General features: G+C 36.4%; 1 protein-coding gene across 9 annotated transcripts in view; it reads left to right on the top strand.

The window, feature by feature from the left end:
- Positions 1-27,808, top strand: part of DGKB (diacylglycerol kinase beta) — a 713,599-nt gene that overhangs the window by 661,211 nt on the left and 24,580 nt on the right. For 6 of the 9 annotated variants that reach the window (XM_042967524.1, XM_042967496.1, XM_042967510.1 and 3 more), the window contains 2 exons: positions 16,062-16,182; positions 17,134-17,194. In XM_042967524.1, coding sequence (XP_042823458.1) covers positions 16,062-16,182; positions 17,134-17,194 — 182 coding nt within the window. Of the gene's footprint in view, positions 1-567; positions 640-16,061; positions 16,183-17,133; positions 17,195-18,681; positions 18,724-27,808 lie in introns of those variants that run through there. The other 3 variants (XM_042967517.1, XM_042967530.1, XM_042967557.1) reach the window with 3 other exon arrangements.

Below are 27,808 nucleotides of genomic sequence, written 5' to 3'. Positions count from 1 at the left end.
TGAGACAATTTAAGTCATATTAACTCCTTACCAAATCATAAGCCCTGTATTTTCTCAGCCGTTTTATATTTCCCAATTTAAAATCTATGTGGAGAGTCAGTCTTATGGAATGAGGTATGGTCAGTGACTTAACCAGAGACCTCAGGCTAATCATCTCCTCATTCACATGTATCTAGTTAGACACACATACAGACACACTTAGAAGGTTCAGTTCACCAAGGCTTACTTGTAGAACTGTGTAGGAGAGCTGCAGTCAATCAGAACAGTTGATGCTCTGGGTCATTTCAGAGTTGAACATGGATGTGTACATTAAGCCTCTCTATTCAAGTTTCCATGTGTTAAAATTTCATCCATTATAGCACAAAATGTTGAGATTTGTGAAGAAAAGCATTCTCCTTGTTTTTATGTGATTTAATATAATGTATATCAATGATTTCTGTGAAAGTTAATTAGTTAAAAAACATTAATAGACAATATGTTTAAGTACAATTACTTCAACTCATTTTCCTCTTATTTAGGAATATCCTTGTCAGTTAGTGACGTTTCATTTTATGTTTTCTTAAATAGATGGTACTGCAATGCTCTGTTAAAATGATGAAGAGACAAATATCTGCCATTTCCTTGGAGCGGGGGTCGCAGGTGATGGTGGTAGAAAACAGGATGACACTTAAGTAACTTTTATGGCTGTTATTTGACCAGAAGCTTCAGATTGTCTAAATATTTCAGATTGTCACTTGACACTTCAGGTTACTCTTTGTTCCACACCTACTGAAGTAGATGAAGACTGGGCATTCTTCCAGTGGCCACCACACTATACCTCCTAGAAACATAAATGAAGCTTTATGAAGCACTTTGACCTCATTTATCCCATGCAAAAGAATTCTCTTCACATGTCCTACAACCTCATGATACTGGTCATGGCTCCAGTGTATGTGAATGCAGAGGACCTGCTCTGTAAAATTTAAGGAGGTGCCATTCCTTTCACTAGAATGTGAATTGTGAAGCTAGAGTTGTGTGGTTTACAATCTGGACAACGGCATACACTGGCCAGGTCCTATAGGATCATAAGCTATTCTTTTTGTTACTGTATCCTAGCTGACTAATTCCTATTTAAATGCTTTAATGCTAAATATTGTGGTTAGATACATATGAACTTTCTCTGAATGTGGGGGGATCATTGCTATTTTTGAAATGTATCCATTATCAGGATAGAAGAGTGTGAGAATGAGGCAAAATCAAAATATGTATCCATCTCCAAGAGCTATTGCTGATTTTGTAGGTTATTATCTGCTCCTCACTCCAATTTGTTATTGGCTAATCCAATTATCATCATAAGGGGAAATTGTGATTGTTTTTGTGCATGTCCTTTTACATGGGTGCAGAAAAACTTCGGAGTATAGAAAGAATATGAGTTGGAACCTTTTTTTTTTTTTTTTTTTTGGCTACTGTTCTTTTTGATACTAATCCCCAAGCAGAGATTATTCGCACATCTGTTGATTTTTTTTCACGTTGCACACATTTGCACCTTTTTTTTAATGTTGACTGAATCACTTAATTGTAGAGGAGCGTTCATTTTAATGTAAATTTTACAGTATTACATGAGTGAATGTATGAAAATAGCTTGGAACAGTTTAAATTGGGCAGAATTCTGCTTTGATCATAATGTGCCTCTTCAGCATTAAAATAAACTTGCAACATATGCTGAAAAACGTGTAATAAGTAAGTGCCTCTTGCATGGTGACTTATCTGGAAAAAATAAATCATCATTTAATAGAATTCAAAATTCATAAAATACTTCTAACAACTAACAGTGTAATGGTATGATTAGCATCTTATGACAAATAAGTAACACACTATTTCTGATTTAAAGAATTTTTAGATATTAAAAATGCTATCAAATTATAATTATTTTTGGAGAGATTTGAAAATAAAAAATTCAGTAGGCAGTTATATAATACTTTATTATATTGTTACAGACGTAATCCTAACTTCTTTACACTATTGAAAAGATAACAAAGAATGAGCAAATTGATGTCAACTTTTACAGTGGTCAGTAAAAATTAAATTACCAACATTCTTGAATCACAATGAGAATAGAGAAGAATTAATAATGACAAAGGAGTTTCCAACAAATAGAATGGCTAGATAACAACAGTTTTGCCTTTTAAATTTACCTTGACAAGATATTTTTAATTAATGGCAGTTTTCCAAAGAATCTTTCCATCAGCATCCTTGAGAGACAGAAAGGAACTCTCATATCATGAGCAGAACTCTAGATGCTCACTGAATAACTGTTGACAAATAGCTTATATTCACTGCTTTTCCCCATCTGTAAAATCATATACATAAGAAATGTTATTGGTTGCAAGTTTAAAAAAATAAACATATCTAACAATGGCCTAAGCATAGTTCTTAATTACTATGAGTATAGTTAGGTCATGAAAAACCCTGGGAAACTAAATAGGGCCAGATTAATAAAAGAAATACTTCCACATAAAAGATGATCCATCAATGTTTACCTTTAATCAAAAGGAATACATTTGTCCCTTCAAAAAACTGTCTCTGAAATCATAAGCCATTCTCTCAACCCTGCCCCTCCTCACCAGCTAGGTAAAACAAATTCAAAGGTGAGTCTGTCTTTTGGCAACAGTTACAGAACACTATCAGGAAAACTTCAAGTGTACTTAATACAGTACATTATTACTAATTCAACATTTGCTTATTGATTGTCTGTTCTATGCCAGATTGTGCATTTGGGGATCTAAAAACAAACAAAACAACAACAAATTGTAAAGCAACACAATGTATGATTCTTACCCTTAAAGATTTTAAGTGAATTTGGAGATAGTGGTAATATACAGACATGTGTTCTCCAAGCAGTCCTCTCTGTGGCGTTTCAGAGAGCTCTGTGTGAATGTCCCCCAGAGCCCATAATATCAGCACATCCTAAACCACACCCATCATGTTTTCTACTTCCCCACTTGTCCTTTCCCCCAACCCCCCCGCCCATTTTGATTTGGTGGCATGGCCATCGGTTTGTCTCCCAAGCCTGAGCGTGAGTGTCACCATGCCTTCTAACATTTCCCACCTCCCAGGTGCTGAGACTGCCAGTTCTGCCTCATAAACAAATTTCTCTCTCCTGCACATGGCTCCAGCCTTCCTTACCTCCTTGTTATCTCTCACAGGATTCTTTCAGCACTTCTCTCAAAGTGATCGCCCTGCTTCTTAACCTCACTTCCTTACAAGCCATCTTCCACATGACTCCCAAAATGTTCTTTTTAAAATGTAATCTAATCACTTATCTGCTTCACTTAGAAATCTTAACTGGCCTCCAGTAAACTACAAGGAAAATTCAAGCAACCAAGCACGGTTTATAAGGCCCTTCCTGATGGAGTCCCCATTATGTCATTTCTCACAGCTTTTCTCCCTGCTATTTGGAAGCCAGAACATGGAGATTTGTGTAGTTCACTGGACATAGCGTGTGATTTAAATGTTATTTTATTTTCATGCATGTTTCTCATCCTTGAAGAGCTTCACTCACCCTGACATCAGATAACTAAAATTTACCTTCAGTGTCATCAATTCCAGAAAGATTTTGCCTAAAATCTTAATATCCCAACTCTCCCCACCCCAGCCACCATCCATACTGTTAAACAGTCTCCTTTTTTCGCACTTATACTTTGAATATTTCTACTGTAGCATGATGTATACTACATTACATTATTTACACATCAGTTCTCTTAAGGATAAAAAGCTCTTTGAGATTAGAGACTATACCTTCATTCACACACATCTCAGGTAGCTTCCATGCTACCAGGCCTGTATTGATCTACTGAGCATCTATTTTGTGCTTTGTGTAACTGTGCTGTGTGAAGTAAATGGATAAATGAATGAATGGAAGTTAGGTAATATTATGAAACAATATGTATAACATAACAAAATAAATATGGAGATGAGACTTAAGCCAGGAAAATAAAAATTCTTGCCAAAATCCCTAATCATGATGAAACAAAATGAGATAATTGGAAATTCATAATAGTTATGTCAAAATGGGGACTGCTTTTGTGAGTGGTGTGGAGGAAAAAACAGACTTGGACCAAAATATTGATAATGATCAAGGTCAACAGTAAGGAGTCTCATGTAGACCATTAGGCAATGAGATGACCAAAGTGCAAAGTGATGTGTGCCATTTTTTAACTGCTAGGTCTTACGCTCTGGGAGCCACACTGTGTGACTCTTTGATTCTGTGATTGTTGCCTCCCAGTGTAGGTTGAGTGCCAAAGGGTCATAATTGATACCGTGTTTTTGCAACATTTAGCAAAGGGTGATGACATAAGAGAAAGCATTACAGAAAAGATGTTGTTTGCTGAGCCTTAAAGAACTGACAGAGTTTAAATAGGAGAGGACGAAAAAACTTTCATATTTGAGGGGAGCAGAGTAGTGACAGCCAAGCCTACTTAAAGGAACAGAAAATAGTAGTCTGGACAGGGGCTTAGCATTTGCATAAAAGAGTATTGGAAATAAAGATTATGGGTAGCTAAATGCCAAGGTTCTTGTTTGAGGAATATAAATCACTTAAAGGTGACAGTGACGGAGAATGACACTACCAAGTATATTGAGGACTATGAATCTGGCAATAGTTAGAACCGGAAGTAATGTCACTCACTTATCATTTAGTTGCGAGTGAGAAAAACCCAATTCAACTGGCTAAACAAAACTAGTTTGTCTTAGTTTAAACATTTAAATGTAAAATGATTGTAAAAGAGACAAAGTGGGTATATTTGCTCACGTAATGGAAAAATCTATGACTGTATTCAGAAATGCCCGAATCCAAGTGTTCAAACCTTTCAGGAACCATAATATCTCCTACCATGCAGTAGCAAGTTGCCTCTCAGGAGCTCCAGACAGATGCCCGGTTCTGAATGTGCAGTAAAATGTGAACCTCTCCTTTCCAATGATTGTATTAAGAGTCTCTGTTTAGTCTTGCTTACTACTATATACCCAGCACCGAGCCTAGCAACTGAAATATATGTTTTTAGTATTTTTCTCCTTTTTTTTGTTTTGACATTCTTGTCTTTGTTATTTCTGAGATTATAAGGATGTAGTGAAGGACAAGTGTCTTTTTTGGTAATATTGCTGTCCAGAGTTCTGAGATACTGTGCACTTTGTCATCACAACTGCTTTTACTTCGGAAATCATCAAGCAATGGCATAGTACAATCGTTGTGTTAATTTAGTAGCCTAATAAAGAACTTTATTCCAGTGGGCTGCCACTGGTCCAGTCATATTATAGCTTGGTTCTGCTTACCAATTCAATCCCACTGAATTTTGGTTCTACCATGCCTTGCACCTAGAGCACCTGAGCATCGTCTCTCCATCCCCATTACTTGTGGAAATAAGAGCAGTCTCTGTCCTATTTCCGCCCATAGGTTCACAGTGAACCTAACACTTTGCTGAGAAGCCTGCAGAATGCTGGCCTAGTTTCTCTATGCCCCTTCGATTCCATGATTTAAATGCTCTTTGCTTCACCCTATGTAAATTGGGGTTCGGAAGACTGACATAAATGTTGTAGGTAATAAAGTCTTGGGTTTGTGACCTCAGAGATTTCTGTCTTGTGCAACCCATCCCAAAACTGTGGAAGGCTAATATGTTAGCTTTCAAAAAAAAAGTAAAATCTCAGGTGTTTCACCTCTTGACAACGATGTTCATTTCCATAATGAAAGCTTCTTTTCTCACCTATGTTCTCCCTAGACCTCTGCTTGCTAATTCTTTCTTACTGCTCTCATCTCCTGGCTTCAAAAATCTTCTTTTTTATTGATGATCCATATGGAACAGATTCTTCTTACTTAGAACTCAAATTAGCATTCCTTTATGAATCTGTTTAGTCCCAAATGCTAGTTTCTATTATTTGTTGAGGAAAAAGAAAAGAACTGGATAGATGGAGAATAGGGGTCAGAAACTCTACTAATAATTCACTTCTTTGACCCTATTCCCGTACACTTGGAGCCCAAAGATAAAAATTCCTCAGTCCAAAATGAGTTTCCATAGTCATTTTCCTTGGGTACCTTGGTTTGTTTCACACCTGGTGACCTTTGGTTAGGTGGCCTGCATCCAAGAGAAGTTGTGATTCCATTTGCAGCTTTTGCTCCATAATACCTACCTTTCTACGGGATCGATGCATACCAGCTAACTTGTTGAACAGAAACCACTGGTAATATTCTTTGAAATATGTATCTCAATTATATGGGTACTATTTGAGAAATAGGACCTTTCTAATAATATTTTTCCAATGAACTTGATGCTCATTTTGCATTTTTACCTAAAATTAACAAAAAAAAAAGTTATTAGGAAGATTCTGTACAGAAGCTTTAAACTATGTGGCAAAAGTGGCGATCAGTCTAAACACATTAAAATTCTATTTTCCTTTACAAGTGTTTGCTGCAGATGACCCCCACTGATCTTAAATATATTTCTGTATCTGTAACTGAATAGAGGTTTTCCGTACAGCATGTTCTAATGGCACTCTGGCCTTTAGCCAACAAGGCACTGAATAAGGCTATTTTTAAAATACAGAAACTGGGAACAGCTGCAGCAATCAAATTTGATAAAAACAGAGAGGAACTTTGCTTTTTTTTTTTTTTTACGGTTTGTCCAAGTTTAGACTTCTTTCATAGAACCGCTTTTGTTCTGTTGTATGAAGGGCTGCAAGACTAATACAGTGAAGCCCTTTTAAACAAATAACTTTTAAAAGAATACAACTAAATAGAATAATTTTTCACTATACAACATTATCAGTGCAAAAGCGTTTTAAACTCTTTTAAGAAGAATATATCTCTTATAAGAAGAGGTAGGAAAAGAATGAATTATATTAACAAAGTTTGGACTATAAAAGAGGTTTGGGCTCTCCCTACCCACAAAGCAACTCCTTGAAAGGGGAGATAAAGTCCTTAGTTTTTCAGTGTTGGAAATCTGAAAGTTTGCATTTGAACTTCTCCTATGTACTCAAGTGCTGTTGGGGGCAAAGGTACTTCGAATGTTCCATTTCTACTTTTCACATAACTATTAGTCACAAATGTTGCTGTATTTTCTGAAAGTTGGATTAATATCAGTGCAGTTCTTTTATAAAGATAAAATGACATGTTTCTTAACATGTAAAGGAAAACTTTCTCACAGAGACCTTTTGTGCTTATCTGAATCCCTCAACATGTCCATGTACAAGGGCTTATTCTTTATTTTTTTTTTTAAATCCAAGCTCTTTGGAAACGTGTCAGTACATGATTAATAAGTATGGTGAGGTGACTAGATACTGAAAATTTCCTATACAGTAGTAGATTGCAAGTTCTCTCTTCTAAGTGATTTCATGTGTTGAAAGGATTTCTTTGCTAACTTTATAATTGACATGACAAAGGATATTTATTTCTTACAAGTATTTACAAGTGGGATTAATTTTAAAATCCCATCCAAATAAAACTACTTGTGTCAACATTAATTCAATTTAGTAATCCAAGATGTAATTTAATTCTTTTTCTGTAACCATAAAGTTATAAAATAAGGTTTTCTTACTACAGAAGAAAGAAAAAAAAGGAAGGATCTATATGAAATAAAAGAATCTAGGTATACACCAAGTTGTACTAACATGTTAACAAGTAGCCTTTTAGATAGGATGGTTCATCTGTCTACAATCTATTATAAGCCTTAAAAAATGAAGGGAAAAAAAAGCAGAATCTTCTGACTCAAATCATTCTTTACTAGAGGCACTGATGAGTCAAGAACAGCTCATCTTTAAACCATGAGGCAATGATGCTATTAGGGTGTTGTTAGAACTTGAGACCATAAGAGTTCCTGTCTCAGTTCTGCTCTGACGTCCTGTGCTCAGTTGAGCAGGAGGAGGGGGGGGTCCATAGTTCTGTAAAACAACAAAACCCCTTAAACATACACACTATTCTAACCAGCAACTGTGGCATTCCTGTTGTGCAGAGCCCTGAAGTCAGCAGATTTTCAAGGATTCTCTGGCCAGACACCAGATTTGAGGATATAATTCTATATTTGATGAATACCAAAAAATTCCAAATGAAGGTTGCTGGGATTTAATTATATTTAGTCATGGAGCCTCTTTTCTGAAGAAATACTATTCTGAAGTATGATTTACTTCTGACCAGCAGGGTTTTATACAAATGGTCTGAAAAAGCACAGTCAATCCAATATAATGGAATCTTTCAATCCCTTGTTAAGAGTACACTATTTGTATGTAACCAGGATAAACTGGACATAAAAACCAGCTCTGTTATTCAGTAAATGACTATGTGTCATTATTATGTTTTGTTCTTATTTTAATTTTCAGTATTAATTTATAAATGAGATCAAATTCATTACCATGTTCTTAAAACGTTACTGTTTTTCCTAAGTGTTTTTCATACATCATTGAAACTAAAATAAGGGGACAATAAAACATTGTATTTTGTAATCTATGTCAAGAAAATAGCATTTTCATATTGCTGCTGGATACTGAATGCAAAACTACAAAGTCATATCTAAAGTAATATTGGCACTGCCTTCTAATAAATTGATTTGAATTGGGGTGGTTTCTTTTTTAATTGTTGGAACTGCTTAATTTGTAGGAGAAGACAGTTGGTCGTCTCCCTGATGACTTCACCCTTTTAGCAGGCATCAGTGTTGGGGCTCAGGATGCCCCTCCAGAAGCTATTCAGAATTTGCTGACATCAGCCATCATTCATGAGCACTTGCTTTGTTTAGTGATGGTGCTAATATGAGGAGACACGTGAGGTAGCTTGGTTTATGGAAGAGGGCAGCAGAGGCATGGTGCTGTGAAAACATCCCCACACACACTAATGGCTCATTCACACAGAAAACAAGCGACGGCCTTCAGTCCCTCCACAAAGCTTAACAAGAACAAACTGACTCAAGAACCCAGAAGCACAGCGTTCAGAATCACTGCTAGCTTGTGCTCACAAACTCTCTGTTTACATTTAGTCATAATACACATTGTCAGTTGCAGCAATAGATTGCTGTGGGAAGTCCTTAAGCTGATTCTCTATGGGCCTTGTGAAAGAAATGCTTATGATTTCTTGGATTGTGTGCCCCGGGGTGAATATCGCTTTTCAAGTATGCCACGTAAGAAAGTGATTTGCAGGCCCTGAATCACTTTGGTCCCAATAAGGGAGGTTGTTGACAATATGCCACGCTGTGATTTCTGGTCTTTACTTTTTTTGGATCCATTTAGAGAAGTTCAGAATTTTAGAATGAAAATACATAAAGTTATAGTCAGCTCTGGCTGGTTGTTTTCAAAAACCAGATGGCTTTCAAAGACATGATCAAATCCATTCTTTAAAAGTCATTTTTAAAAGCAGGCATGTGATGAACCATGGGATTCTACCCCAAAAACCAAGAGCACACTTTACACACTGTATGTTAGCCAATTTGACAATAAATTATATTTAAAAAAATTAAAATAAATAAATTTTTCTTTACAATTAAAAATAAAATAAAATTGGTGGTATCTCACTTTAAAAAAAAGAAACAAATAAATTAAATGAAATAAAAGCAGGCACGTGGCGGGGCGGGGACGGCGCCTGGGTGGCTCAGTCCGTTAAGCTTCCGACTTCAGCTCAGGTCATGATCTTGCAGTTGGGTTTGTGAGTTTGAGCCCTGGATCGAGCTCTGTGCTGACAGCTCAGAGCCTGGAGCCTGCTTTGGATTCTGTATCTCCTTCTCTGCACCTCCCCTGCTTGTGCTCTGTCTCTCTCTCTCTCTCTCTCTCTCCCAAAAATAAATAAAAAAAAGCAGGCATGTGATTTATAAATATATATATATATACACACACACACACACACACACACACACACATACACATATATATACATAATATATGTATATATATATATATATCTCTTGTGTGTGTGTGTGTATATATATATATATTTATAAAATTTCGGTATGTGTAGCTTAACCCCTTATTTTTCAGATTTTGAAAATAGAATGGGTTATTTCATACTGCTCAATTTTCCAAATAATTCTAGTTAATCCATTTATGTACCAGACTCTAATTTTCTAGTGTTTTCATTTTAACCATTTTGGATATAAATTATTCCAAAAAGTATTTTGCATTTCATAGCCTCCTTGCAGGATTCTGCAGAGTATAATGCACACATGACCTGGAGTAGTTGTTGTGAATGAGAGTTTTATTCTATATTTTCATTTAATGACATCTGAAATGATTTAGCAGTAAGAAAATTAGTGGTATTAGTGGTACTATTAGTGTTGTTGTTTTTTTTTCTCTTCCATCAGTGATAACATTTAATGGTTACTTCTTACTGTGTCAGTATGTATAGTAACATGGAATTTGGAGTCAAACATATGTAGTTTGAAAACCAGATTTTCAACTACATGTGAAGACTTGCACAAGTAACATAGTTTTCTCATCAATAAAATGAGGAGAATAATATCAGTTTGTAAGGATTACTGGGAGTCTTAAATGAAAAAATGCCTATAAATTCCTGAGCAGAGAGCAGAGAGGCTGCCCATAGTAGGCATAGAGTATATATCTATATATAGAGTATATAGATATATACTCTCCCCACTTCCTTGATAGACCTATAATTGCATGGTATATCGCCTTAGGTGCTAAAAGTCGTCTTTTTTTTTTTTAATTTTTTTTAACGTTTATTTATTTTTGAGACAGAGAGAGACAGAGAATGAACGAGGGAGGGTCAGAGAGAGAGGGAGACACAGAATCTGAAATGGGCTCCAGGCTCTGAGCAGTCAGCACAGAGCCCGACGCGGGGCTCGAACTCACGGACCGTGAGATCGTGACCTGAGCCGAAGTTGGACACTTAACCGACTGAGCCACCCAGACGCCCCAAAGTCTTCTTTAATGTTTACATACTTGGGCTGTGAAACAAAGTCCATATGAATAAACAGTGGCTTTAGTTCTCTCCAATCACCTTCTTTTATTTGCATTTTCTAATTTAGGAGGTAAGGGAAAATGGCCATTGGTGTGTGTGAGGAGCCATCTAAATAAAGAATCAATGGACAATAGATGCACATCTGAAGGAAAAATCCTCAAAGATTCACCTACGTGGATGAATTTCATACATACCTTGGCTTTTTACAAGTTTATTCTGGATCTCCAGGCATGTTTCCAATAATTGCTAGATAAATGAAACATCACTAGAAGGCATACAATCTGCCCACCCTCAAAGGTACAACTCCATAGATATCCTGCACACATCATGGCCAAATAAAGACATAATAGACGTTGATATAATTAGCAATTTATGGTGAATACAAAATGTCCCTGCTGAGTCAGTGAGTATAGCCCAGGATATGGCCTCCCCCCATGTCACAGCATGTTGCTGGACACCAGTCACAAAGAAGCATGCCCTGCCTTGCCCCTCCTTCCCCTCACTTCAGTACACATTATATTCTACGAGATGTAAAATGCTGCAACCCACATTCAGTCTGTGTTTGTAATGCGTCCTTTTCTCTTCCCTCACATATGGCATTTTGAAACAATTACATAATGAGACATATTATCAGGGCATAACTGTCAAAAATGAAGAGACTGAGCTGTGAATAAATATTACCCACTTATTAGCTGTGCTGCTCCTGTGTTCTCAAATCTGTACTTTATCCCTGACTCTTGGGGGTATACTTTACCCCCTGATTGCCTGTGTAACAAAATGGCCCTGCACTAAAAGTATTCAGAAAAACATTTACAACGTCCGCGGCAAATTAAACTCTAAAGTAGTGTTTCTTGTCATATGTCTGTTACAGTCTGGTGAAATCTACTGAATATCTTCAGAGCATGTTTTAAAATTCATAAAAATATATAGGATAATGAAGGACACCAATTATATTGAAATACTGTTGAAGAGTCACCTGACCCTGTGTTAAGAATGTTGCTCCAGGGGTGCCTGGGTGGCTCAGTCGGTTAAGCGTCTTACTCTTGATTTTGGCTCAGGTCATGATCCCAGTGGTTCCTGGGTTTGAGCCCTGTGTCAGACTCTGCGCTGACAGTGTGCAGCTTGCTTGGGATTATCTCTCTCCCTCTGTCTCTGCCTCTCCTGTGTGCTCTCTCTCTCTCTCAAAATAAATTAATTAATTAAAAAAAAAAAAGAATGTCGCTCTAATATGACTCAGTTTTTGGTTGTTTCATCAAGTTCCTTCCCTCTGACGCACCTTTTCTGGACTTTCTGTTTTAAATATGAAAAAAAATCAAATATGGCAGATTCTCTTAACTCTGTTACCCCCATAGAGCCATTTGGAAAGACATTTAACTCTTTAGAAATGTAGTTTTTCCCACTGAGTGAAAGCAGTATCTTCCTCAGGATCAACACATACTTCCAAATACCAGGATGTCAGGAGGTCTCAGTACTCAGTGGGTGACGCTCACAGGTGGAGCTAGCTCTTCTGGATCTACAGGTCTGGTTGTGATTCATGCCTAGCTGTGTATCATCTCCCTTTTTTTTTTCTCACGCTCAAAAGTCCAACCAGGATGCAATGACTGCGCGTAATGTTGAACATTAAGCCTCTCGTTTTTTTGTAACAAAGTTATTTGGAAACTTTGGTATTTCACGATGCAATAACAAATTGATTATGAGAATCCTCACAGTACAAAAAGGTGGTGAGACTCCAAGGTTGAGAAAAACTGTTTTACTCAGGGGCACATACACTGAGGAAGGAAGGATGTTCTGCCTTTCATTCAGGTCACTGTGATGTCATTTAGCATTTATAGTGGCAGTACTGAAGTGAAAATCTCAATGGCCTAATTAATTATATGTTTCTCTTGACTAGAGGTTGACACTTTTCTCTAAAGGTTCAGATAGTATATGTTTCAGGCTTTTCAGGCTGTATGGTCTCTGTTGCAAATACTCTGCCATTGCAGTGTGAAAGCAGACATAGACAAAAACAAACAAACAAACAAACAAACCCTAAAAGAAAGAATGTAGCTGCGCTACAATCAAAGCTTAATTATGGGGATGCCTGAGTGACTCAGTCCGTTGAGCATCTGACTCTTGATTTCATCTCAGGTCATGTTCCCACGGTCATGGGATTGAGCTCCACGTTGGGCCCCACACTGGGGGTGGAGCCTGCTTGAGAGTCTGTCTGCTCCCTGTCTCTCTACCCCTCTCAAAAAAAAAAGACAAAAAAGAGCTAAATTATGAACACTAAAATTTTGATTTCATATGATCTTCAGATGTCACAGTATATTATTCTTTTTAAATGTTTTCACTTTGTTAATGGATAAAAACCATTCTTAATTAGCAACCCACACAAAAACAAGCAGCAGGCCAGACTTGGTTCTTGGGCTGTAGTTCGCTACTTCAACTTTATGTATGAAATCAATAGCCAGGTAGCAAACCAATTCAGTAGGTTTATTTGGTTGGTTGTGACATCCCAGCGGGACCTGCATGTAAACTAATTTTAGCTAGACTGTGAAGTGAGGAAGTCTTTGATGTTTTTAGATGATACTACATATAGAAACAAAATTCAAAATGGCATAGATAGAAACGATCTTTGTCTGAAATCAGTCAAGATCCAACCCCCAAAGACAATAAGTAAGAAGCCTCAATTTTGCACAGACATTGCAGACTACTGTATTTACAAAATGTGGAAGTGTAATAGAAGCAAATTTGTTCAGCACAAATTTAGAGCTTCTGTTTTTTTTTCCTGAACGTTATTGGTATTAACCTGAAATAAATGGTATCAGTTTCCTTTTACTGGAGTTAGTAAATATTCCACTATTTCTATGCAGTTCTTTGTGTTACGAAGAACATGAAAATTTGAAAGCCTGTCTTCCAAATCTGTAAGAAATATCTTCATTACTGATTATTAATGGTAGAATTGATTTTCAGGGTATTTTTTCAGGGAGGAAAAACAAAGACAAATTAAAGAAAAAAATCAGAAGGAGGGTGGTAGACAGCAGCAATATGGTGTGGGTTAGACAATCCCTGTGATTCATGGAAAAGTTAGGGCTCACAGATTAACTGTCATGAGAAAGTGTTTTATTTCTTGTAGAATAGTTCCCATCAACCAGATCATTGCAAGATTAGCACAAAATTTCCCTTATTTAGGAATCAGACAGTTGCAAAATACATAATCATATGAACTTCAATGTTGTTGTTGTTGTTGTTGTTTTATAAATATCACCAGACACACATCTGGGGTTTTAGTGCTTGCCACAGTGTAGTTCTCTGGTTGACATATATCTAAGAAATGCGTATATTAACACCCAGGCTATAGAGCCAAGTACATTTTAGTGCGGGCTACAGCTGAAAGAATATGTTTCCATTCCTTGTCCATCTGTTCTTGGCAACATAAATTTAAACTAGAAACACAGAATAAGTTTCATGAGAAATAAGTCTAAATAGGGTTTAGAACAGCAAGGTGAATGAATGTATGACTTCTTAACATTTGATTTTGTAGCTGGAATGTTGTGTTGACTTGGTGAAATCTCAGCTTCAGCTATAGCTTAAAGTTTAAAAAAAATAATTGGGTTTTTTTGATCAGTTCATTTAAAGAAAAATCCAGTGGCTTGGTCACACTTTCTGTTTTAAGGGTTTATATTTGCCAATGATCATGAGCCTAACAAATTTTGAGATTTCAGAGTGTTTAGTTGCCATACCCTTGAACTACACTAAAATGTATTATCTACTTTTATGAACTCTGTGCTACAGTGGATCCGTAGTGCGGGAAGAGGGTTTCCCATGCAAAATGGAGTTCGTACAGAACACACTTGTTTTTCTGCACGTCCAACCTCAGTTATGACCGGCTTTTACGTTATTATCTTGTAAAATCATCCTGCCTTCCCACTCTGTGCTCCAATCTCCAGCTTGTTCTGCTACTAAAATAATATTAAACTATTCACATTTGAAAGAAACATGAGAATGTTAAAATATAAAAGGACCATATATATGCACCTGGAATCTTGCCTCCCTCTCAGGGATCCAGGCACTCTGAGCTCAATAAGCAAGCTGTGTAGGGGCTGTGTGTCAGGGCTGGGCTTGGTGGGATTCTCCTGATGTGAGGGCACCCTCTGCCTCTGGCTGAGCCAAAGTCTTCAGATTGGAAAGGGACCTTGAAGCTTATACAGTCCAACCTCTTTCCCTATGTAAGAAGCATTTCTATAATTTTTAAGACTCTCTGTTTTATATGGTTGATTTATCAAGTGCACGGTGGTTATGCATCAGAGTAGTTGGGTTCAGATTTTGGCTCTGTCACTTCCCAGGTATGTTAATATGAATAAATTAGTTAACTTCTCTAGTGTTCAGCTTCTCTGTCTATGAATGGGAATAATCATATTTACCCACAATTTGTTTTAAGGGGAACCAAAGGAGTCCAGCGACAGGCACTTAGTAAACACTCAACAAGCAAGAGCTATTACTATTAGCCTCTTTCTACTGTCCTCTGTTAAAAAAAAATAATGATTGCACTGTGCTAATTATCTAGTGGTGTCCAAATAGTATTTTAGTAGCATATCGTCAGAAAAAAACATTTCAAGAAATTAATATTGTTTCTTGAACTTCTGCACAAAGTCACCCATCACTAAGGACAAGTCACTCAATGATTCAGAGACTCAATCTTCTTATCTCTAAATGAGACTCGAATTCCGTGATCTCTAGGGTCTTTTGTTCGAGTAATGTAACAAAATCATGTTTGACAGCATATCCTCATACTTTATTTATAGTGTTGAAATGTATATTTGCTGCCAAATGTATAAACGTTCCATATATACATGTGGAATAACATTAAGTTTGTTGATGTTAAAAACTACTGGTATATTCTTTGGCATTATTTGGCTCCAAATTGATTCTTCCCATTTTGTTTTAGACCAAGCTGACAGCAGATCTTTTCCCACAGCATCTCGGGGTTTAGTTAAACTGAGAGCTTTAGACGTAGGCCATCTTTTCATTACTTTCAGAATCCAAGACAAGCTTTCTTTGTCAAGTAGCTTTCATTTTTCATCTTCATAATATCTAAGGGCATTAAATTGTGCACATATGGATCTACACTGTAACTTACAAGGCTTCTGTTTTCTTTCAGATCTGAGTGATCAGCTGCTAGAGGTAGTTGGCTTGGAAGGAGCCATGGAGATGGGACAAATATACACGGGACTGAAGAGTGCTGGGCGGCGGCTGGCTCAGTGCTCCTCTGTGGTCATCAGGTAGCTGTTTCTCTGTAATTGAGACAAGGGGTTGAGATGATATAAATAAAAGTTAATTGAAAGTATGCAGGACTCTGATAACAACATTTGTCTTATTTGTGCCTCAAATTATCAATAATTAACACTGATATATTTGAAAATGATGGAAATTGGCAGATTTTACCAAGTTTTGGTTAACTGTTACTTATCAGGTTTATTGGAATTCGATACCCTCGTGTTCAGACCATGGATACAATTCTAACGTACAAATTTCGTCTCCACTAGCATCATTCCCATACAGTTTAGTTTGCAGAGGCATGGAAGTATCTACCAGGCATAATACCCAATGGAAACACTAGTGAAGCACCATTAACTTAAAGTCCTTCATGAACTAAAGTACACCATCATTTCTACAAAATTAAATAATCAATTATTGTAAAGTAAGATCTTATATATGTATTAAATTTAAACCTTTTTAAGAAGCATTTTTCCAGAACTTTACCTTTAGGGAAAAAAAAAAAGTATTTTTGACCCTAAGGTGAAACCATGGGTCATAGCACAGGTATAATTGGTGTTATTTGTATAAAAATGTTGATATTGGAAAATCTGAGACATCAAACACCTTTCCTCCAGGTCTGAGATGTAGGTTTTCATGAAAACAAGGAGGCTTTATTTTCAGCTATAGGAATTCTGACTGTATCATTAACCATAAACCCTACATTTTTCTGTTGGTATCCATAATTTGTTTTATATCATCACATTTACCAGGAAGCTCTTCATATTCCTGTTACCAAGGTACCTTTTCAGGGTATTCATTAATAGTCAAGACTTAAAGTCTCCTTCAGAAGAGTTAAATTTAGAGCCAGCTATTGCCATATTTGCATTTTCTGGTCTCATCATCTTATATCTTACATATAGTCTATTATATAAAATATTTCATTGTTATACTTAAAATGAAATATTTTCCTCCAGGACTAGCAAGTCTCTGCCAATGCAGATCGATGGGGAACCATGGATGCAGACCCCATGTACGGTGAGTACCAAGTAATTGAAATGCTATATCACTTCATATTTGCTTTTCAGATGTCATGTACTTCTATAACTAACTAATCACATAATCCTATAACTGAATAATCACAATATTTAAGCTTTGGATCTATTACCAAGTACCTTTTTCTATTTATTATTGATGTGTCAGGACTATTGCATTCAGGTTTGTGGGATTATATGCCCTTGGCAGTGGTTTGACTTTTGAATGTTTGTATTAGTGTAAGTACAACCTTTAGATACCATAGATCGATTATATTTTAAACTCTGGAACTAAAGAAAATTGATAAAATTTTTCTTAATTTTTATTGTACTTATTTCAGAGCACCACGTGAGAAGATTATTTGTAGGGCCTTCAGACATAAATGTCCCTGAATTTTAACCCATCTGTTTTGTTATTTTTTTACCTCCATTTGGGGATTTGAGGGCATCCTTCTCTGTAGAACACTCTCCCTGTTGTTGTTTTCTCCATAATGAGATATTATTTAAGTTAGACATTTAGACCTCCCACAAAATTTCAGTTTACATTTTTTATAGTGAATATTTTATTATATTTCAAAAATATGTTAGGCAATGCCCTTGGTACTAAGAATAGAAACACGATCAGTGATATATATCATGATCAATAATACAACAGGATCAATAATATAATTATCTTCAAGGAACTCTTTGGATAAGACACTAAATGTTAAATATAAACAGATTAATCACAAACGTAACTTCAGATTACAAGAGTTATGAAAACAAGTATGGTGAAATGATAAGGAGGAACAGGGTACAATATGGAGGATACTACTTTAGATTAGTCGATATAGGAGGCCTTTTTTGAAAGAAGAAATAAAAATTCAATATGTTAGACAAACAGTAAGGAGGGTTTTGATGACCGAAACTAGTTTGTAGAGATAGGGGGAGAACAGAAAGAGATAAAGTATAGAAGATGAACAGGGGACAGACCATGTAGAAAAAATGATAGCAAAGAGTTAGCATTTGATTCTGTGTCCATTGGGAACCTTTTGAAGGCTTTAAGCATCATCTGATTTACATGTTAAAAGGTCACCTTGGCCACTGGGTGGAGATTGGATTGGACTGAGTAGCAGCTGGGAGAGAGTCTATCAGAGTAGTCTGGGCTCAGGCATGGATAGTGACAGGGAAGTAGATGGATTTAAGCAACATTCGAGAGGTGGAACAAGAAGAATTTGCTAATGAGTTCCCTGGGGGCTAAGAGAAAGCGATGAATCCAGGTTAGCTCTTACATGTGATTGATGATGTATTTACTGTTTAGTTAAGATTGGGGGGGTAACCAGTTGGGAGTGGCAGAGGAGGTCTTAATCTTAGATTAGTATAGCATTGTGCTAAGTGCTGGTGTTATATTTAAGTATATTTTAAATTGAGATATAATTAATACACAACATTGTACTAGTATGTATTAAATATTCACCTAAACATTAAATAATGGATATCATCATTTTTCAGATGGAAAAAATGGAGGCTTTGGAAGGTTGAATAACTTATTCAAGGTCAGATACGTAGTAGAACTCAAACCCAGGCTCTTTGATTAAGGCCCCTTCTCTTAACCACTAGTTTAAACACATTTAGCTACAGATTCCAAACAGTCCAGCTTACCATGTAAAAGGGAAGTGTTAATTTTACCTTTCCAGTGGTTTTACTCTAAACTTATTATCTTTACTCTTTGTGTACAGCAGATAAATATGATCTTTTGTTTATTCCTGATATATTCTTTTTAGCCACTTTGAACCCCAAGTTTGTGCATCAGTTTATTCTCTAAAAATAATGTAAAAACAAAAAGCCTGTTTAAAAATCTCGGTAGATTGGCTACTTCCTATACTTTCTGCTCTCTTTGTACTTGGTTCCAAATATCCTTAAAAGACTTCCTGTTCTCCCTTTACCAGCATGTATGCACTTGCATCTTGTCTGGTACTCTTCACTCTTCCCGCACTTCTAAGGTGACATTTATACTCACGGAGATGTTAAAGGTGTTGCCACAAGTGATGGTGGTAGTGATGTGCTAAGGTGCTGGTGATACAGTGGTGGTAGTGATGCGCTAAGGTGCTGGTGATGCATGGCTGGTGATGGTGGTCGGGATGAACTGGTGGACGTGCTACCACCAATGCTGGTGATGGTAGTTGTGGTCGTGGCGGTGACAGTGGTTGTGATGTGGGATGATAGTGGTGCTGGTAGTAACAGTCTTCTTGTCTTTAATGGAAGGCCAGTTTTCATCTGCTTGCTTCACAAGATAATAGATGAAAAACAGTGAAACACCAAATGCCTTCCACAAGGACTCTGTAATTTTTGGATTCTTTTCAGGGAGAAGGAATGTTTACTCCTTACTACATGCCTAAAATCCAAAAGAGTTAATAGTCATAATAATAATATCTAACATTTACTAAGCTCTTAATTTATGCCATGTACAGTTTGAGACATTTGACCTGTACTGACCTGTACATTTAATTTTCACAAAAGCCCTATAATTAGTTTCATTTTATAGATAAAGTAACTGAAGCACAGGTCAAATTGTTTGCTTGATTCCACACAGATAAAAAGTGTTAGAGTAGAGCGGCACCTGGGTGGTTCAGTGGGATTAAGTGTCCGACTCTTGATTTTGGCTCAGGTCACGATCTCATAATTCATGAGCCCCAGGCTCCTGCTGAGCATACAGCCTGCATGAGATTCTCTCTCTCTCTCTCTCTCTCTCTCTCTCTCTCTCTCTGCCCCTCTCCACTGCTCACATGCCCTCCCTCAAAATAAATGAACATTTTTTTTAAGTGGTAGAATAGTAATTAAAACCAGTGGTCTGGCTCCACTGTCCTCACTCTCCGTGGTTATTTCCCATCATGGATCTCAATCCAAAAAGGCCCTACACCATCCTTGTGACTCCCCCTCCAGAGCATGAGGTAAATCACTTACTTTAAAAAGTCTATGTCTGAGGCACCTGGGTGGCTCAGTCGGTTAAGTGTCCGACTTCGGCTCAGGTCATGATCTCGCGGTTCATGAGTTCAAGCCCCGCATCAGGCGCTCTGTGCTGATGGCTCAGAGCCTGGAGCCTGTTTCAGATTCTGTGTCTCCCTCTCTCTCTGACCCTCCCCCCTTCATACTCTGTATCTCTCTGTCTCAAAAATAAATAAACGTTAAAAAAAAATTTTTAAATAATAAATAAAATAAATAAATAGTCTATGTCTATGAAAATCTAAATAGTGTTTCAGAATAATTTTAGCTTATTTTACATAGCCCGAGCACTTCAAAAGATACTTTTGTTAACTTATATTTCAATTACTAACTGAATATTTATTTTGCCTATTAATTATCATGATCTATACAATTGTTAAATTAATAATAATTTTATATAACTTATATTTAATTTTCTCTCCTTTATTTTTTTTCAAAGTTTATTTATTTATTTTGAGAGACACAGAGACAGCATGAGTGGGGGAGGGGCAGAAAGAGGGAGACAGAGAGAGAGAGAGAGAGAGAGAGAGAGAGAGAATGAATTCCAAGGAGGCTCTGCACTGTCAGCACAGAGTCCCATCTGAGTGTTGAACTCACGAACTTTGAGTTCATGACCTGAACCAAAACCAAGAGTTGGATGCTTAACTGACTGAGCCATCCAGGTGCCCCTAATTTTCTCTCCTTTAAACTCTCTTGTTCTTTAATTTTTTTAGATTTTTTTAGTGTTTATGTATTACTGAGACAGAGCATGAGCAGGGGAAGGGCAGAGAGAGAGGAAGACACAGAATCCGAAGCAGTCTCCAGGCTCTGAGCTGTCAGCAGAGTCGGACGCAGGGCTCAAACTCACGGACCCCAAGATAATGACCTGAGCCCAAGTCGGATGCTTAACCCAGGCACCCCAAATCTCTTATTCTTTTAGAATATTCCAGTCTTTAGCGGGCCAAGAGCTGTACTAGACTATGGCTCATTTTTGTCATTTCATATTCTGGCATATTCTACTTTTCCTAGAACCACATGGAGTTCTGAACTTTAAATTTCACTTTAAATGAAGAGACTATTTAAATAGTCTTCATAGCATTGGTATGGTTTAACTAAAGAGTCTTCTTTGTTTCAATTGAATAACAAAATGTTTTTCATACAGAACATAAAAATTGATAGAATGTAAAAACTCTTTGATGATTGAGCTGATATTTAATTTATGAAGGATTTGCTCTAGATATATAGAGCACAGCAGAAGTCTGGTTTTCTCTGAGTGGAATATATAAAATGGAAAGGCAGGTGATAAGTGGGTCTTGATTCTGATTTTAATGATTTTTTTTTAAAAATCAAAGTAATATAAGTTCTGCGGATAAGCGGTGGTGGTGGTTCTACAGCAAGGGGGATGTACATAATGCCATCAAACTGTATACTTTAAAAATGGTGAAAATGTGAAATTTTCTGTTACTTACATTTTACCACAATAAGGAGAGAATTAAAAAAAATAAGATAATATTTGCTTAGAAATTTCACCAGTCCAGAATTAAAGTATCAGGAAAAGCAAAACTAAGAAAGCTTAAAACTAAAGCTTTTCCACTATATACTTAATAATTACATTTATGACCTTTTAAAATATCTCACTATAAAGTAGTCATTAGAAATGTGTCAAATACTCCTCAGTTCACAGTTTTATAATAGTCACTAACAGAGTATGGATTCTAGCCATATAACAATCGGCCATGTTCACAAGCCTATCAAACTGAAGAGACAGTTAGTTTCAGAAGACTTTGTATTGAAATAGTTCCAGAAGAGCCTTTCTTTAGGCAGGACTCCAGAGCTTATTTTCCCCCTTTTGTCTTCTTCCTCCCCAGTCCTTCTCCCTTAGCACATCAAACATACTGTTTGTGTTGTCAGTATGCTCCTATTGTAGAGAGAACAAACAGAATAGCTTGGGGAGGAGGAGAGAGCATAGTAAGATATGGGGGATCATAGATGAGGTCAGATTTCATTTTGTATCCATTCATAACAAGTGATGAGTGCCCGCTAAAGTTCTGTTAAGTTAGGAGTCATACCAAGCCACAAATTCAATATAGCTAAAATGGACTCATCATCTGTCTCCCTTCATTTCCTCCCCACAAACAAATACTGACTTCTTACATTCCAAAACACTTACTCCTCCTTTTACCATATTGAGTTAGTGAAACCATTATGTTGTACCTACTGTTTCCCAAGCTAGAACCATGAATGCACTCCTATATTTCTCTCCATACCCCCAAACTCAAATACCATGTCCACCTACCAATATGACATATTTCTGGGATCTTTTTCTTTTTTCCATCCCTACTACTCTTGTCCTAGATTTGGCCCACTTCATTTCTCTTTCATGCCTGGCACTAACCACATCAGTCTTTCCCCATCTCCATTTTGTCCCCCATTTTAACCCATCCTGTAACTTTCTACCAGAATGATCACTCTAAAATACTAATCTCACCATGATACTCTTCTGCTTAAAATCATGTAATTACTTTCTTTCTGATGAAATATAATTTGAATCAGGCTTCCTATTTCACCAGTATCATTTACCTTACTTCTTTTTAATCTCTTCATGTGCTTCCCTTGTGTCCAAATAAATTTTTCTTCTTCTTTAGTTGAGTTACACAACTCAGCCTGAGAGTCGTTTCATGCTGCCCCTCCTCCATGAAGCCTTTGTTGAGCATTGCCATTTCTTGCACCCCATCCCTGACCCCAGCTAGTTGGAAAGCCCAGCCTCAGTGCTTCATAGCTTTATCCAAGCACTAATGATATTATATCAAAATTATCAGCTTGTCTGTCTAGTTCCTTGATAGACATAAGCTTATTGAGGTCATACACCATGATTTTGATCATCTTTATACCCAGAGAGCATAGCACTGTGCCTTATACATAATTATGCTGCCAATGCCAAGTGCATTTTGAGTTTGTGAATTTCTTAAATACTTCTTGAGGTAGTATAACATTTTTAAAAAAATGCTTTCTACTAAATCTTCTTTCACTGAACATAATGTAGGTTGGCTAGCAATTCATTCACATATTTTTCATATATAAATACATGTAAAAGTTATTTTGAGTTAACTTTATTCATTACATTCTCAAAGCAAAGAATTTTAATGTATCAAAGAAAAAATACATCCTTAACCTTCAGAATTTTAATTTCTTTCTGTTTCTTGGTATGGTACAGTTAAATTTCTTTGGGCCACTTCCCTTTGCATTATCAATTATGTTAATAATTCTGCTAATACTTTGAAATATTAATCATCATGTATTAGTTGTTACTTATGATACTTTTATGAAAATAATGCCAAAGAGGTTGTAATGCGGTATTATCCTGAGCGCTTTTCCTGTGATTAAAATGAAGGGAGTTCCTGGAACTTTCTTCTGTGTGGTGGCAAATGGGAAGGAAGTCATGAACAGATCATAAGCTAACTGGAGAAATGACCACAGATTAAATATAAAGACTTCTCAAAGGGGTAGCTGAAGTAAACGCAACTTCTAGAAAGCACTTACATGTCTTTTGATCTCTCTTTGCCTTTTTTATTTACCTCTCAGGACCCTGAACCCATTTCCCCAATGTCTACTTCCAAAGTTAGACACCATCAACACACAAGTCAGCCCTGACTTGGTACTCAGCCAATTTCTGCCAAACCTGGTTGTCTTGCTGCCTTAGGTTTGATCCCTGTTATTCCTGGGGCAGATACTTGGTCATCTAGTGACCTAAGAGCAATTGTCTCCTCCTTCCCCATTTCTAATGTGTAGGCTGTTCTATGAGATACTGTCTTCTGACTTGAATGCCAGTTTCTTTCCCTGGTACTAGTATCTCCTTGATTCAGACACTGGCTACATTCCTAGCCTTTGCTTTCACCCTCACTTGGGAAGACTGGATCTTTTTCTGATTGCTCTAGATGATGCAGTGATCTGGAGCTTATCTTAATTTTGACTTGTGTTTGCAAAGAGAATATATCCAGCCCAGCTTTAAAATGCAAAGTCTTTAAAAAAGAGGAGCAGTGTTCTGTGGTCTGTTAAATCTTTATTTATATGTTTGCTTAATTATTAAAAATAAGCATAACCTAAAGGTATTATTTATTCTGAAATGATTTGCTAAATACATATTCATCTCAGACTATTAAGATAGAAAATTAAAATTTTTAATTTGTAAAATTTAGTGCCATTTAGGTGAAGGCTGATTGAATTTTGGGATATTTGGATGTACCAGATAGATATGTTTGGAGGTATCCACTATTACAATGCCTAACATTTTTTGAGTGTTGACCATGAACCAGTTTCTGTTTATATTTATTACTTATTTAATCCTTACAAAAACCCTAACAAGTCAGTAAGGTTATTATAATCCCCATATCATACACTGAAAACAAACAAACAAATGAAAATAATCCAGATAAATTAAGCAGGTTTTCCAAGGCCACAAGGTAGGAAATAGAGCAGGTCGCTTTAATGCCTTTTTCCATTTTTTCATAATTATAATGCTTTGCTGTCTCACTCAGTTACTCTTCAGGCCCTTACTGTATCTCTAATATTAGTAATCAGTTACAACTCTATCATTTATAACAGAATTGAAATAGTTTTCAGCTTATTTACATTTTTCTCTTTTATATGTCATGGGGTTTTTTTGTTTGTTTGTTTTTGGGGTTTTTGGGGGGGTTTTTTTTGTTTTTTTTTTCTTCCCAGTATAGCCAAAGCCATCCATCACGTTGCTGCCAAAATTACTACTGAACAACAATAATCATTTTACTCCCAGATCTCAAAGTTCAATGCCTCCTTGTTTCACACAAAATAAGTTTAGAATCCTTGTGATGGCATTAAATAATTCTCCCAAAGCTGCCATGCTTCATAGGGATCACTTTCCAGGGGCTTTCTACTCATGCCTATTAATTTTGTGTCTAAAATCCCAATTTGCTATTTGGTGTTTTAGAAATAAACTAATTCTTCTGGCCTTCAAGCAGCCAACCAACAAATCTGTGGCTTCTTCCAGCAATCCTATAGGACCCATGGTTGGATTTCTTTCATTGAACCTATGGTTTATTATTTTGATATGCTTTATTTTCCCTTTTATTCATATTGCCTGAATTAATTATCCTATCCTGTTGGGATATATGTATTTTTGTAATTTACTACAAAATCTTTTTGAAAGGCAATGAGATATATAAATACATGTATACTAAAAATAAAATAAAATTCCTTCTTTCAAAGCCAAGCTTAGCAGCAATTTCCTCATGAAGCCTTTTTAACTCCCCATCTGTTTGAAATATTTGCCTTATCCTTTGTATTTCTGTGGCTCTCTGTTGATACCTTCTTGAAGCCATTGCAGTGCACAGTCTTGTATTTCGGCTATGTGTATATGTATCCAGCTCTTCTGACTTAATTGTAAGCATTTTAAGATTCATCCTCAATTCCCCTTCATATATCGCGTAGTGGCTTTTACATAATGTGGTTTCTGATGAGATATCTAGTCATTTGAATCATTGCTTCACAATGTGTAGCATTTCTCAGGCTGCTTTCAAGATTTTTTCTTTGTCCTCAGTTTCCAGTAATTTGATTCCGATGAGCCTGGGCATGGATTTCTTTGAGCTCATTCTGTTTTAGTTTTTCTGAGCTTCATGAATCTTTAGCATTATGTCTTTGCCAAATTAGAAAGTTTTCAGCCATTATTTCTTCAGATATTAATTTAGATACCATACTCATTCTCTTCTCCTTTTAAAATTCTGATGATATGTATTAGATACTTGAAGTAGTATCTCACAGATCTCTGGGTCTCCATAATTTTTTTTTCTTTCCTCTTTGTTCTTTCTGTTGTTCATACTAGATAATGTTTATTCATCTTTATTCAAGATCACTGACTTTTTCCTCTTTTTTTGTCTGTTGGATTCTTGAGCCCATCCAAGTAATTTTTTTTTAATTGCAGTCATTGTATTTTTTAATTGTAAAATTTCTGATTTCTTTTTTTTAATTTCCTCTATTTTTCAGCCAATAGTTTCAAGATTTCCTTTCATTTTAGGAATATCTATCATTACTTTTTGGAGCATGGTTGCAGTAACTGCTCTAAAGCCCTTGTGTGGTAACTCTAACACTTGTGTCATCTTAGGATTTACATTATTGACTGTCTTTCCCTTTGTGAGTTTTTGAGATTTTCCTGGATCTTCATATGTTGAGAAATTTTGAATTGTATTTTGAACATTTTAGATACCATCTTATGAAACTCTTGTGTATTTTTTTTTAATTCTTATGAGGAATGTTGATTTGTCATTGTTGTGGCTATTTTAGCAAGTAATTGATCCAGTTAGTTTCAGGTCACAAATCCTGAGCTGCTTCCTGTGAGTTGGGTTTCCAATGTCAGTTCAACTTTCAAAGTCTTTGCAGTTTATTCAGAATCATTCTATATGTATAATATCCATAGGCTTGTGTGGAATCTGGATAGTAGTCTAACCCCTATTTTGGTTCTTTAAGTTGTCAGTATGCTTCTGATGGACAAAGCTATCCATACACAGCTCAAGGGTAAACATGGGAGATTGTATACAATGTTAAGGAATAGGTTTTTGTGTTCCTCCTCTATTCCAAGATCTCTGGCTAGGAAATGAGAGGAGGAAGAGAAAACAGGAAACCCATCGCTGGTTTAGTGACACGTTATGTTCTGATTTCCTTCTCCATTCTGCCTGCTGTCATTTGCTTTCAGCATCCTCAGAAAGCTGCTCTATGTATTCTATGTAGGATCTGTACTTGTTGTTAGGGTGAAGTTTGCTTATTCCTACTTGAGTAGAACTGAAAATGTCACCACTCTCCTTAAATGTTACTGTGTTTGGCTATTTTGAGATCTGTCTGCATTATCCCCATCAGGTTGAAGTATTAGTAGCCAGAAGTGCTTATCTGCCAACTTGGAGACTTCACAGCATAATTCCCCATTTCTCTATTTTTTAAAACAACAACAACAGCAACTACGTAAGACAAAGAAATTCACTAAACCTTGAATCTCAAATCTTTTTCATTTTGAGAAAACCTCATGAATTATTTTTCCATTCTTGTGTCCTGCATATAAGTAGTTGAGAGCTTGTTTGAGTGAAAATAATGGATCAAAATGGCATAGTTTTTATACTCAACTGTAATGTTTTAGGTATTTCTCTAAGCCAGTAATGATGTGGATCACTACATGAGATGTGGTTTTTAGATTACTCCGTCTATAAGAAAACATATATTAAGACTATTCCAAGTAAGTTATGTGATTGTATGAGAGGTTTTTCGACAATGGAGGTATGGTTAGTTCAGTGTCCAAGGTCACCAAGCAAAGAGTTATAAGACTGGGTCTGTCCCTAACTTGGTTTTCTACTCCCAAACTGGTCATCAGTTGATTAAGCTTGTTTGCCGAAGGGTAAAAAGTTCAGAGAGGAGGTAATACAGTGTCTCTGAAGCTTTCTGTAATGCATAGTGTTGTGTAAAGGAGCTCAAGTGTAAAACAAACAGTGAGGCAGTGGGTCTTCTTGGCACTTGGACTTTCTCTAGCACCTTAACCACAGCAAACTCAGTGTAGGTCACTTATGCTGAAAAGCAAGATAAACTGTATTAAGAAAAGATTGTTTTAATGGCCCTTTCAGCCCACTCACAAAGTTGAATACCA

The sequence above is a fragment of the Panthera tigris genome, chromosome A2 (genome assembly GCF_018350195.1).
Source record: "Panthera tigris isolate Pti1 chromosome A2, P.tigris_Pti1_mat1.1, whole genome shotgun sequence".
NCBI lineage: Eukaryota > Metazoa > Chordata > Mammalia > Carnivora > Felidae > Panthera > Panthera tigris.
This window is presented reverse-complemented; position numbering and strand designations above follow the sequence as displayed.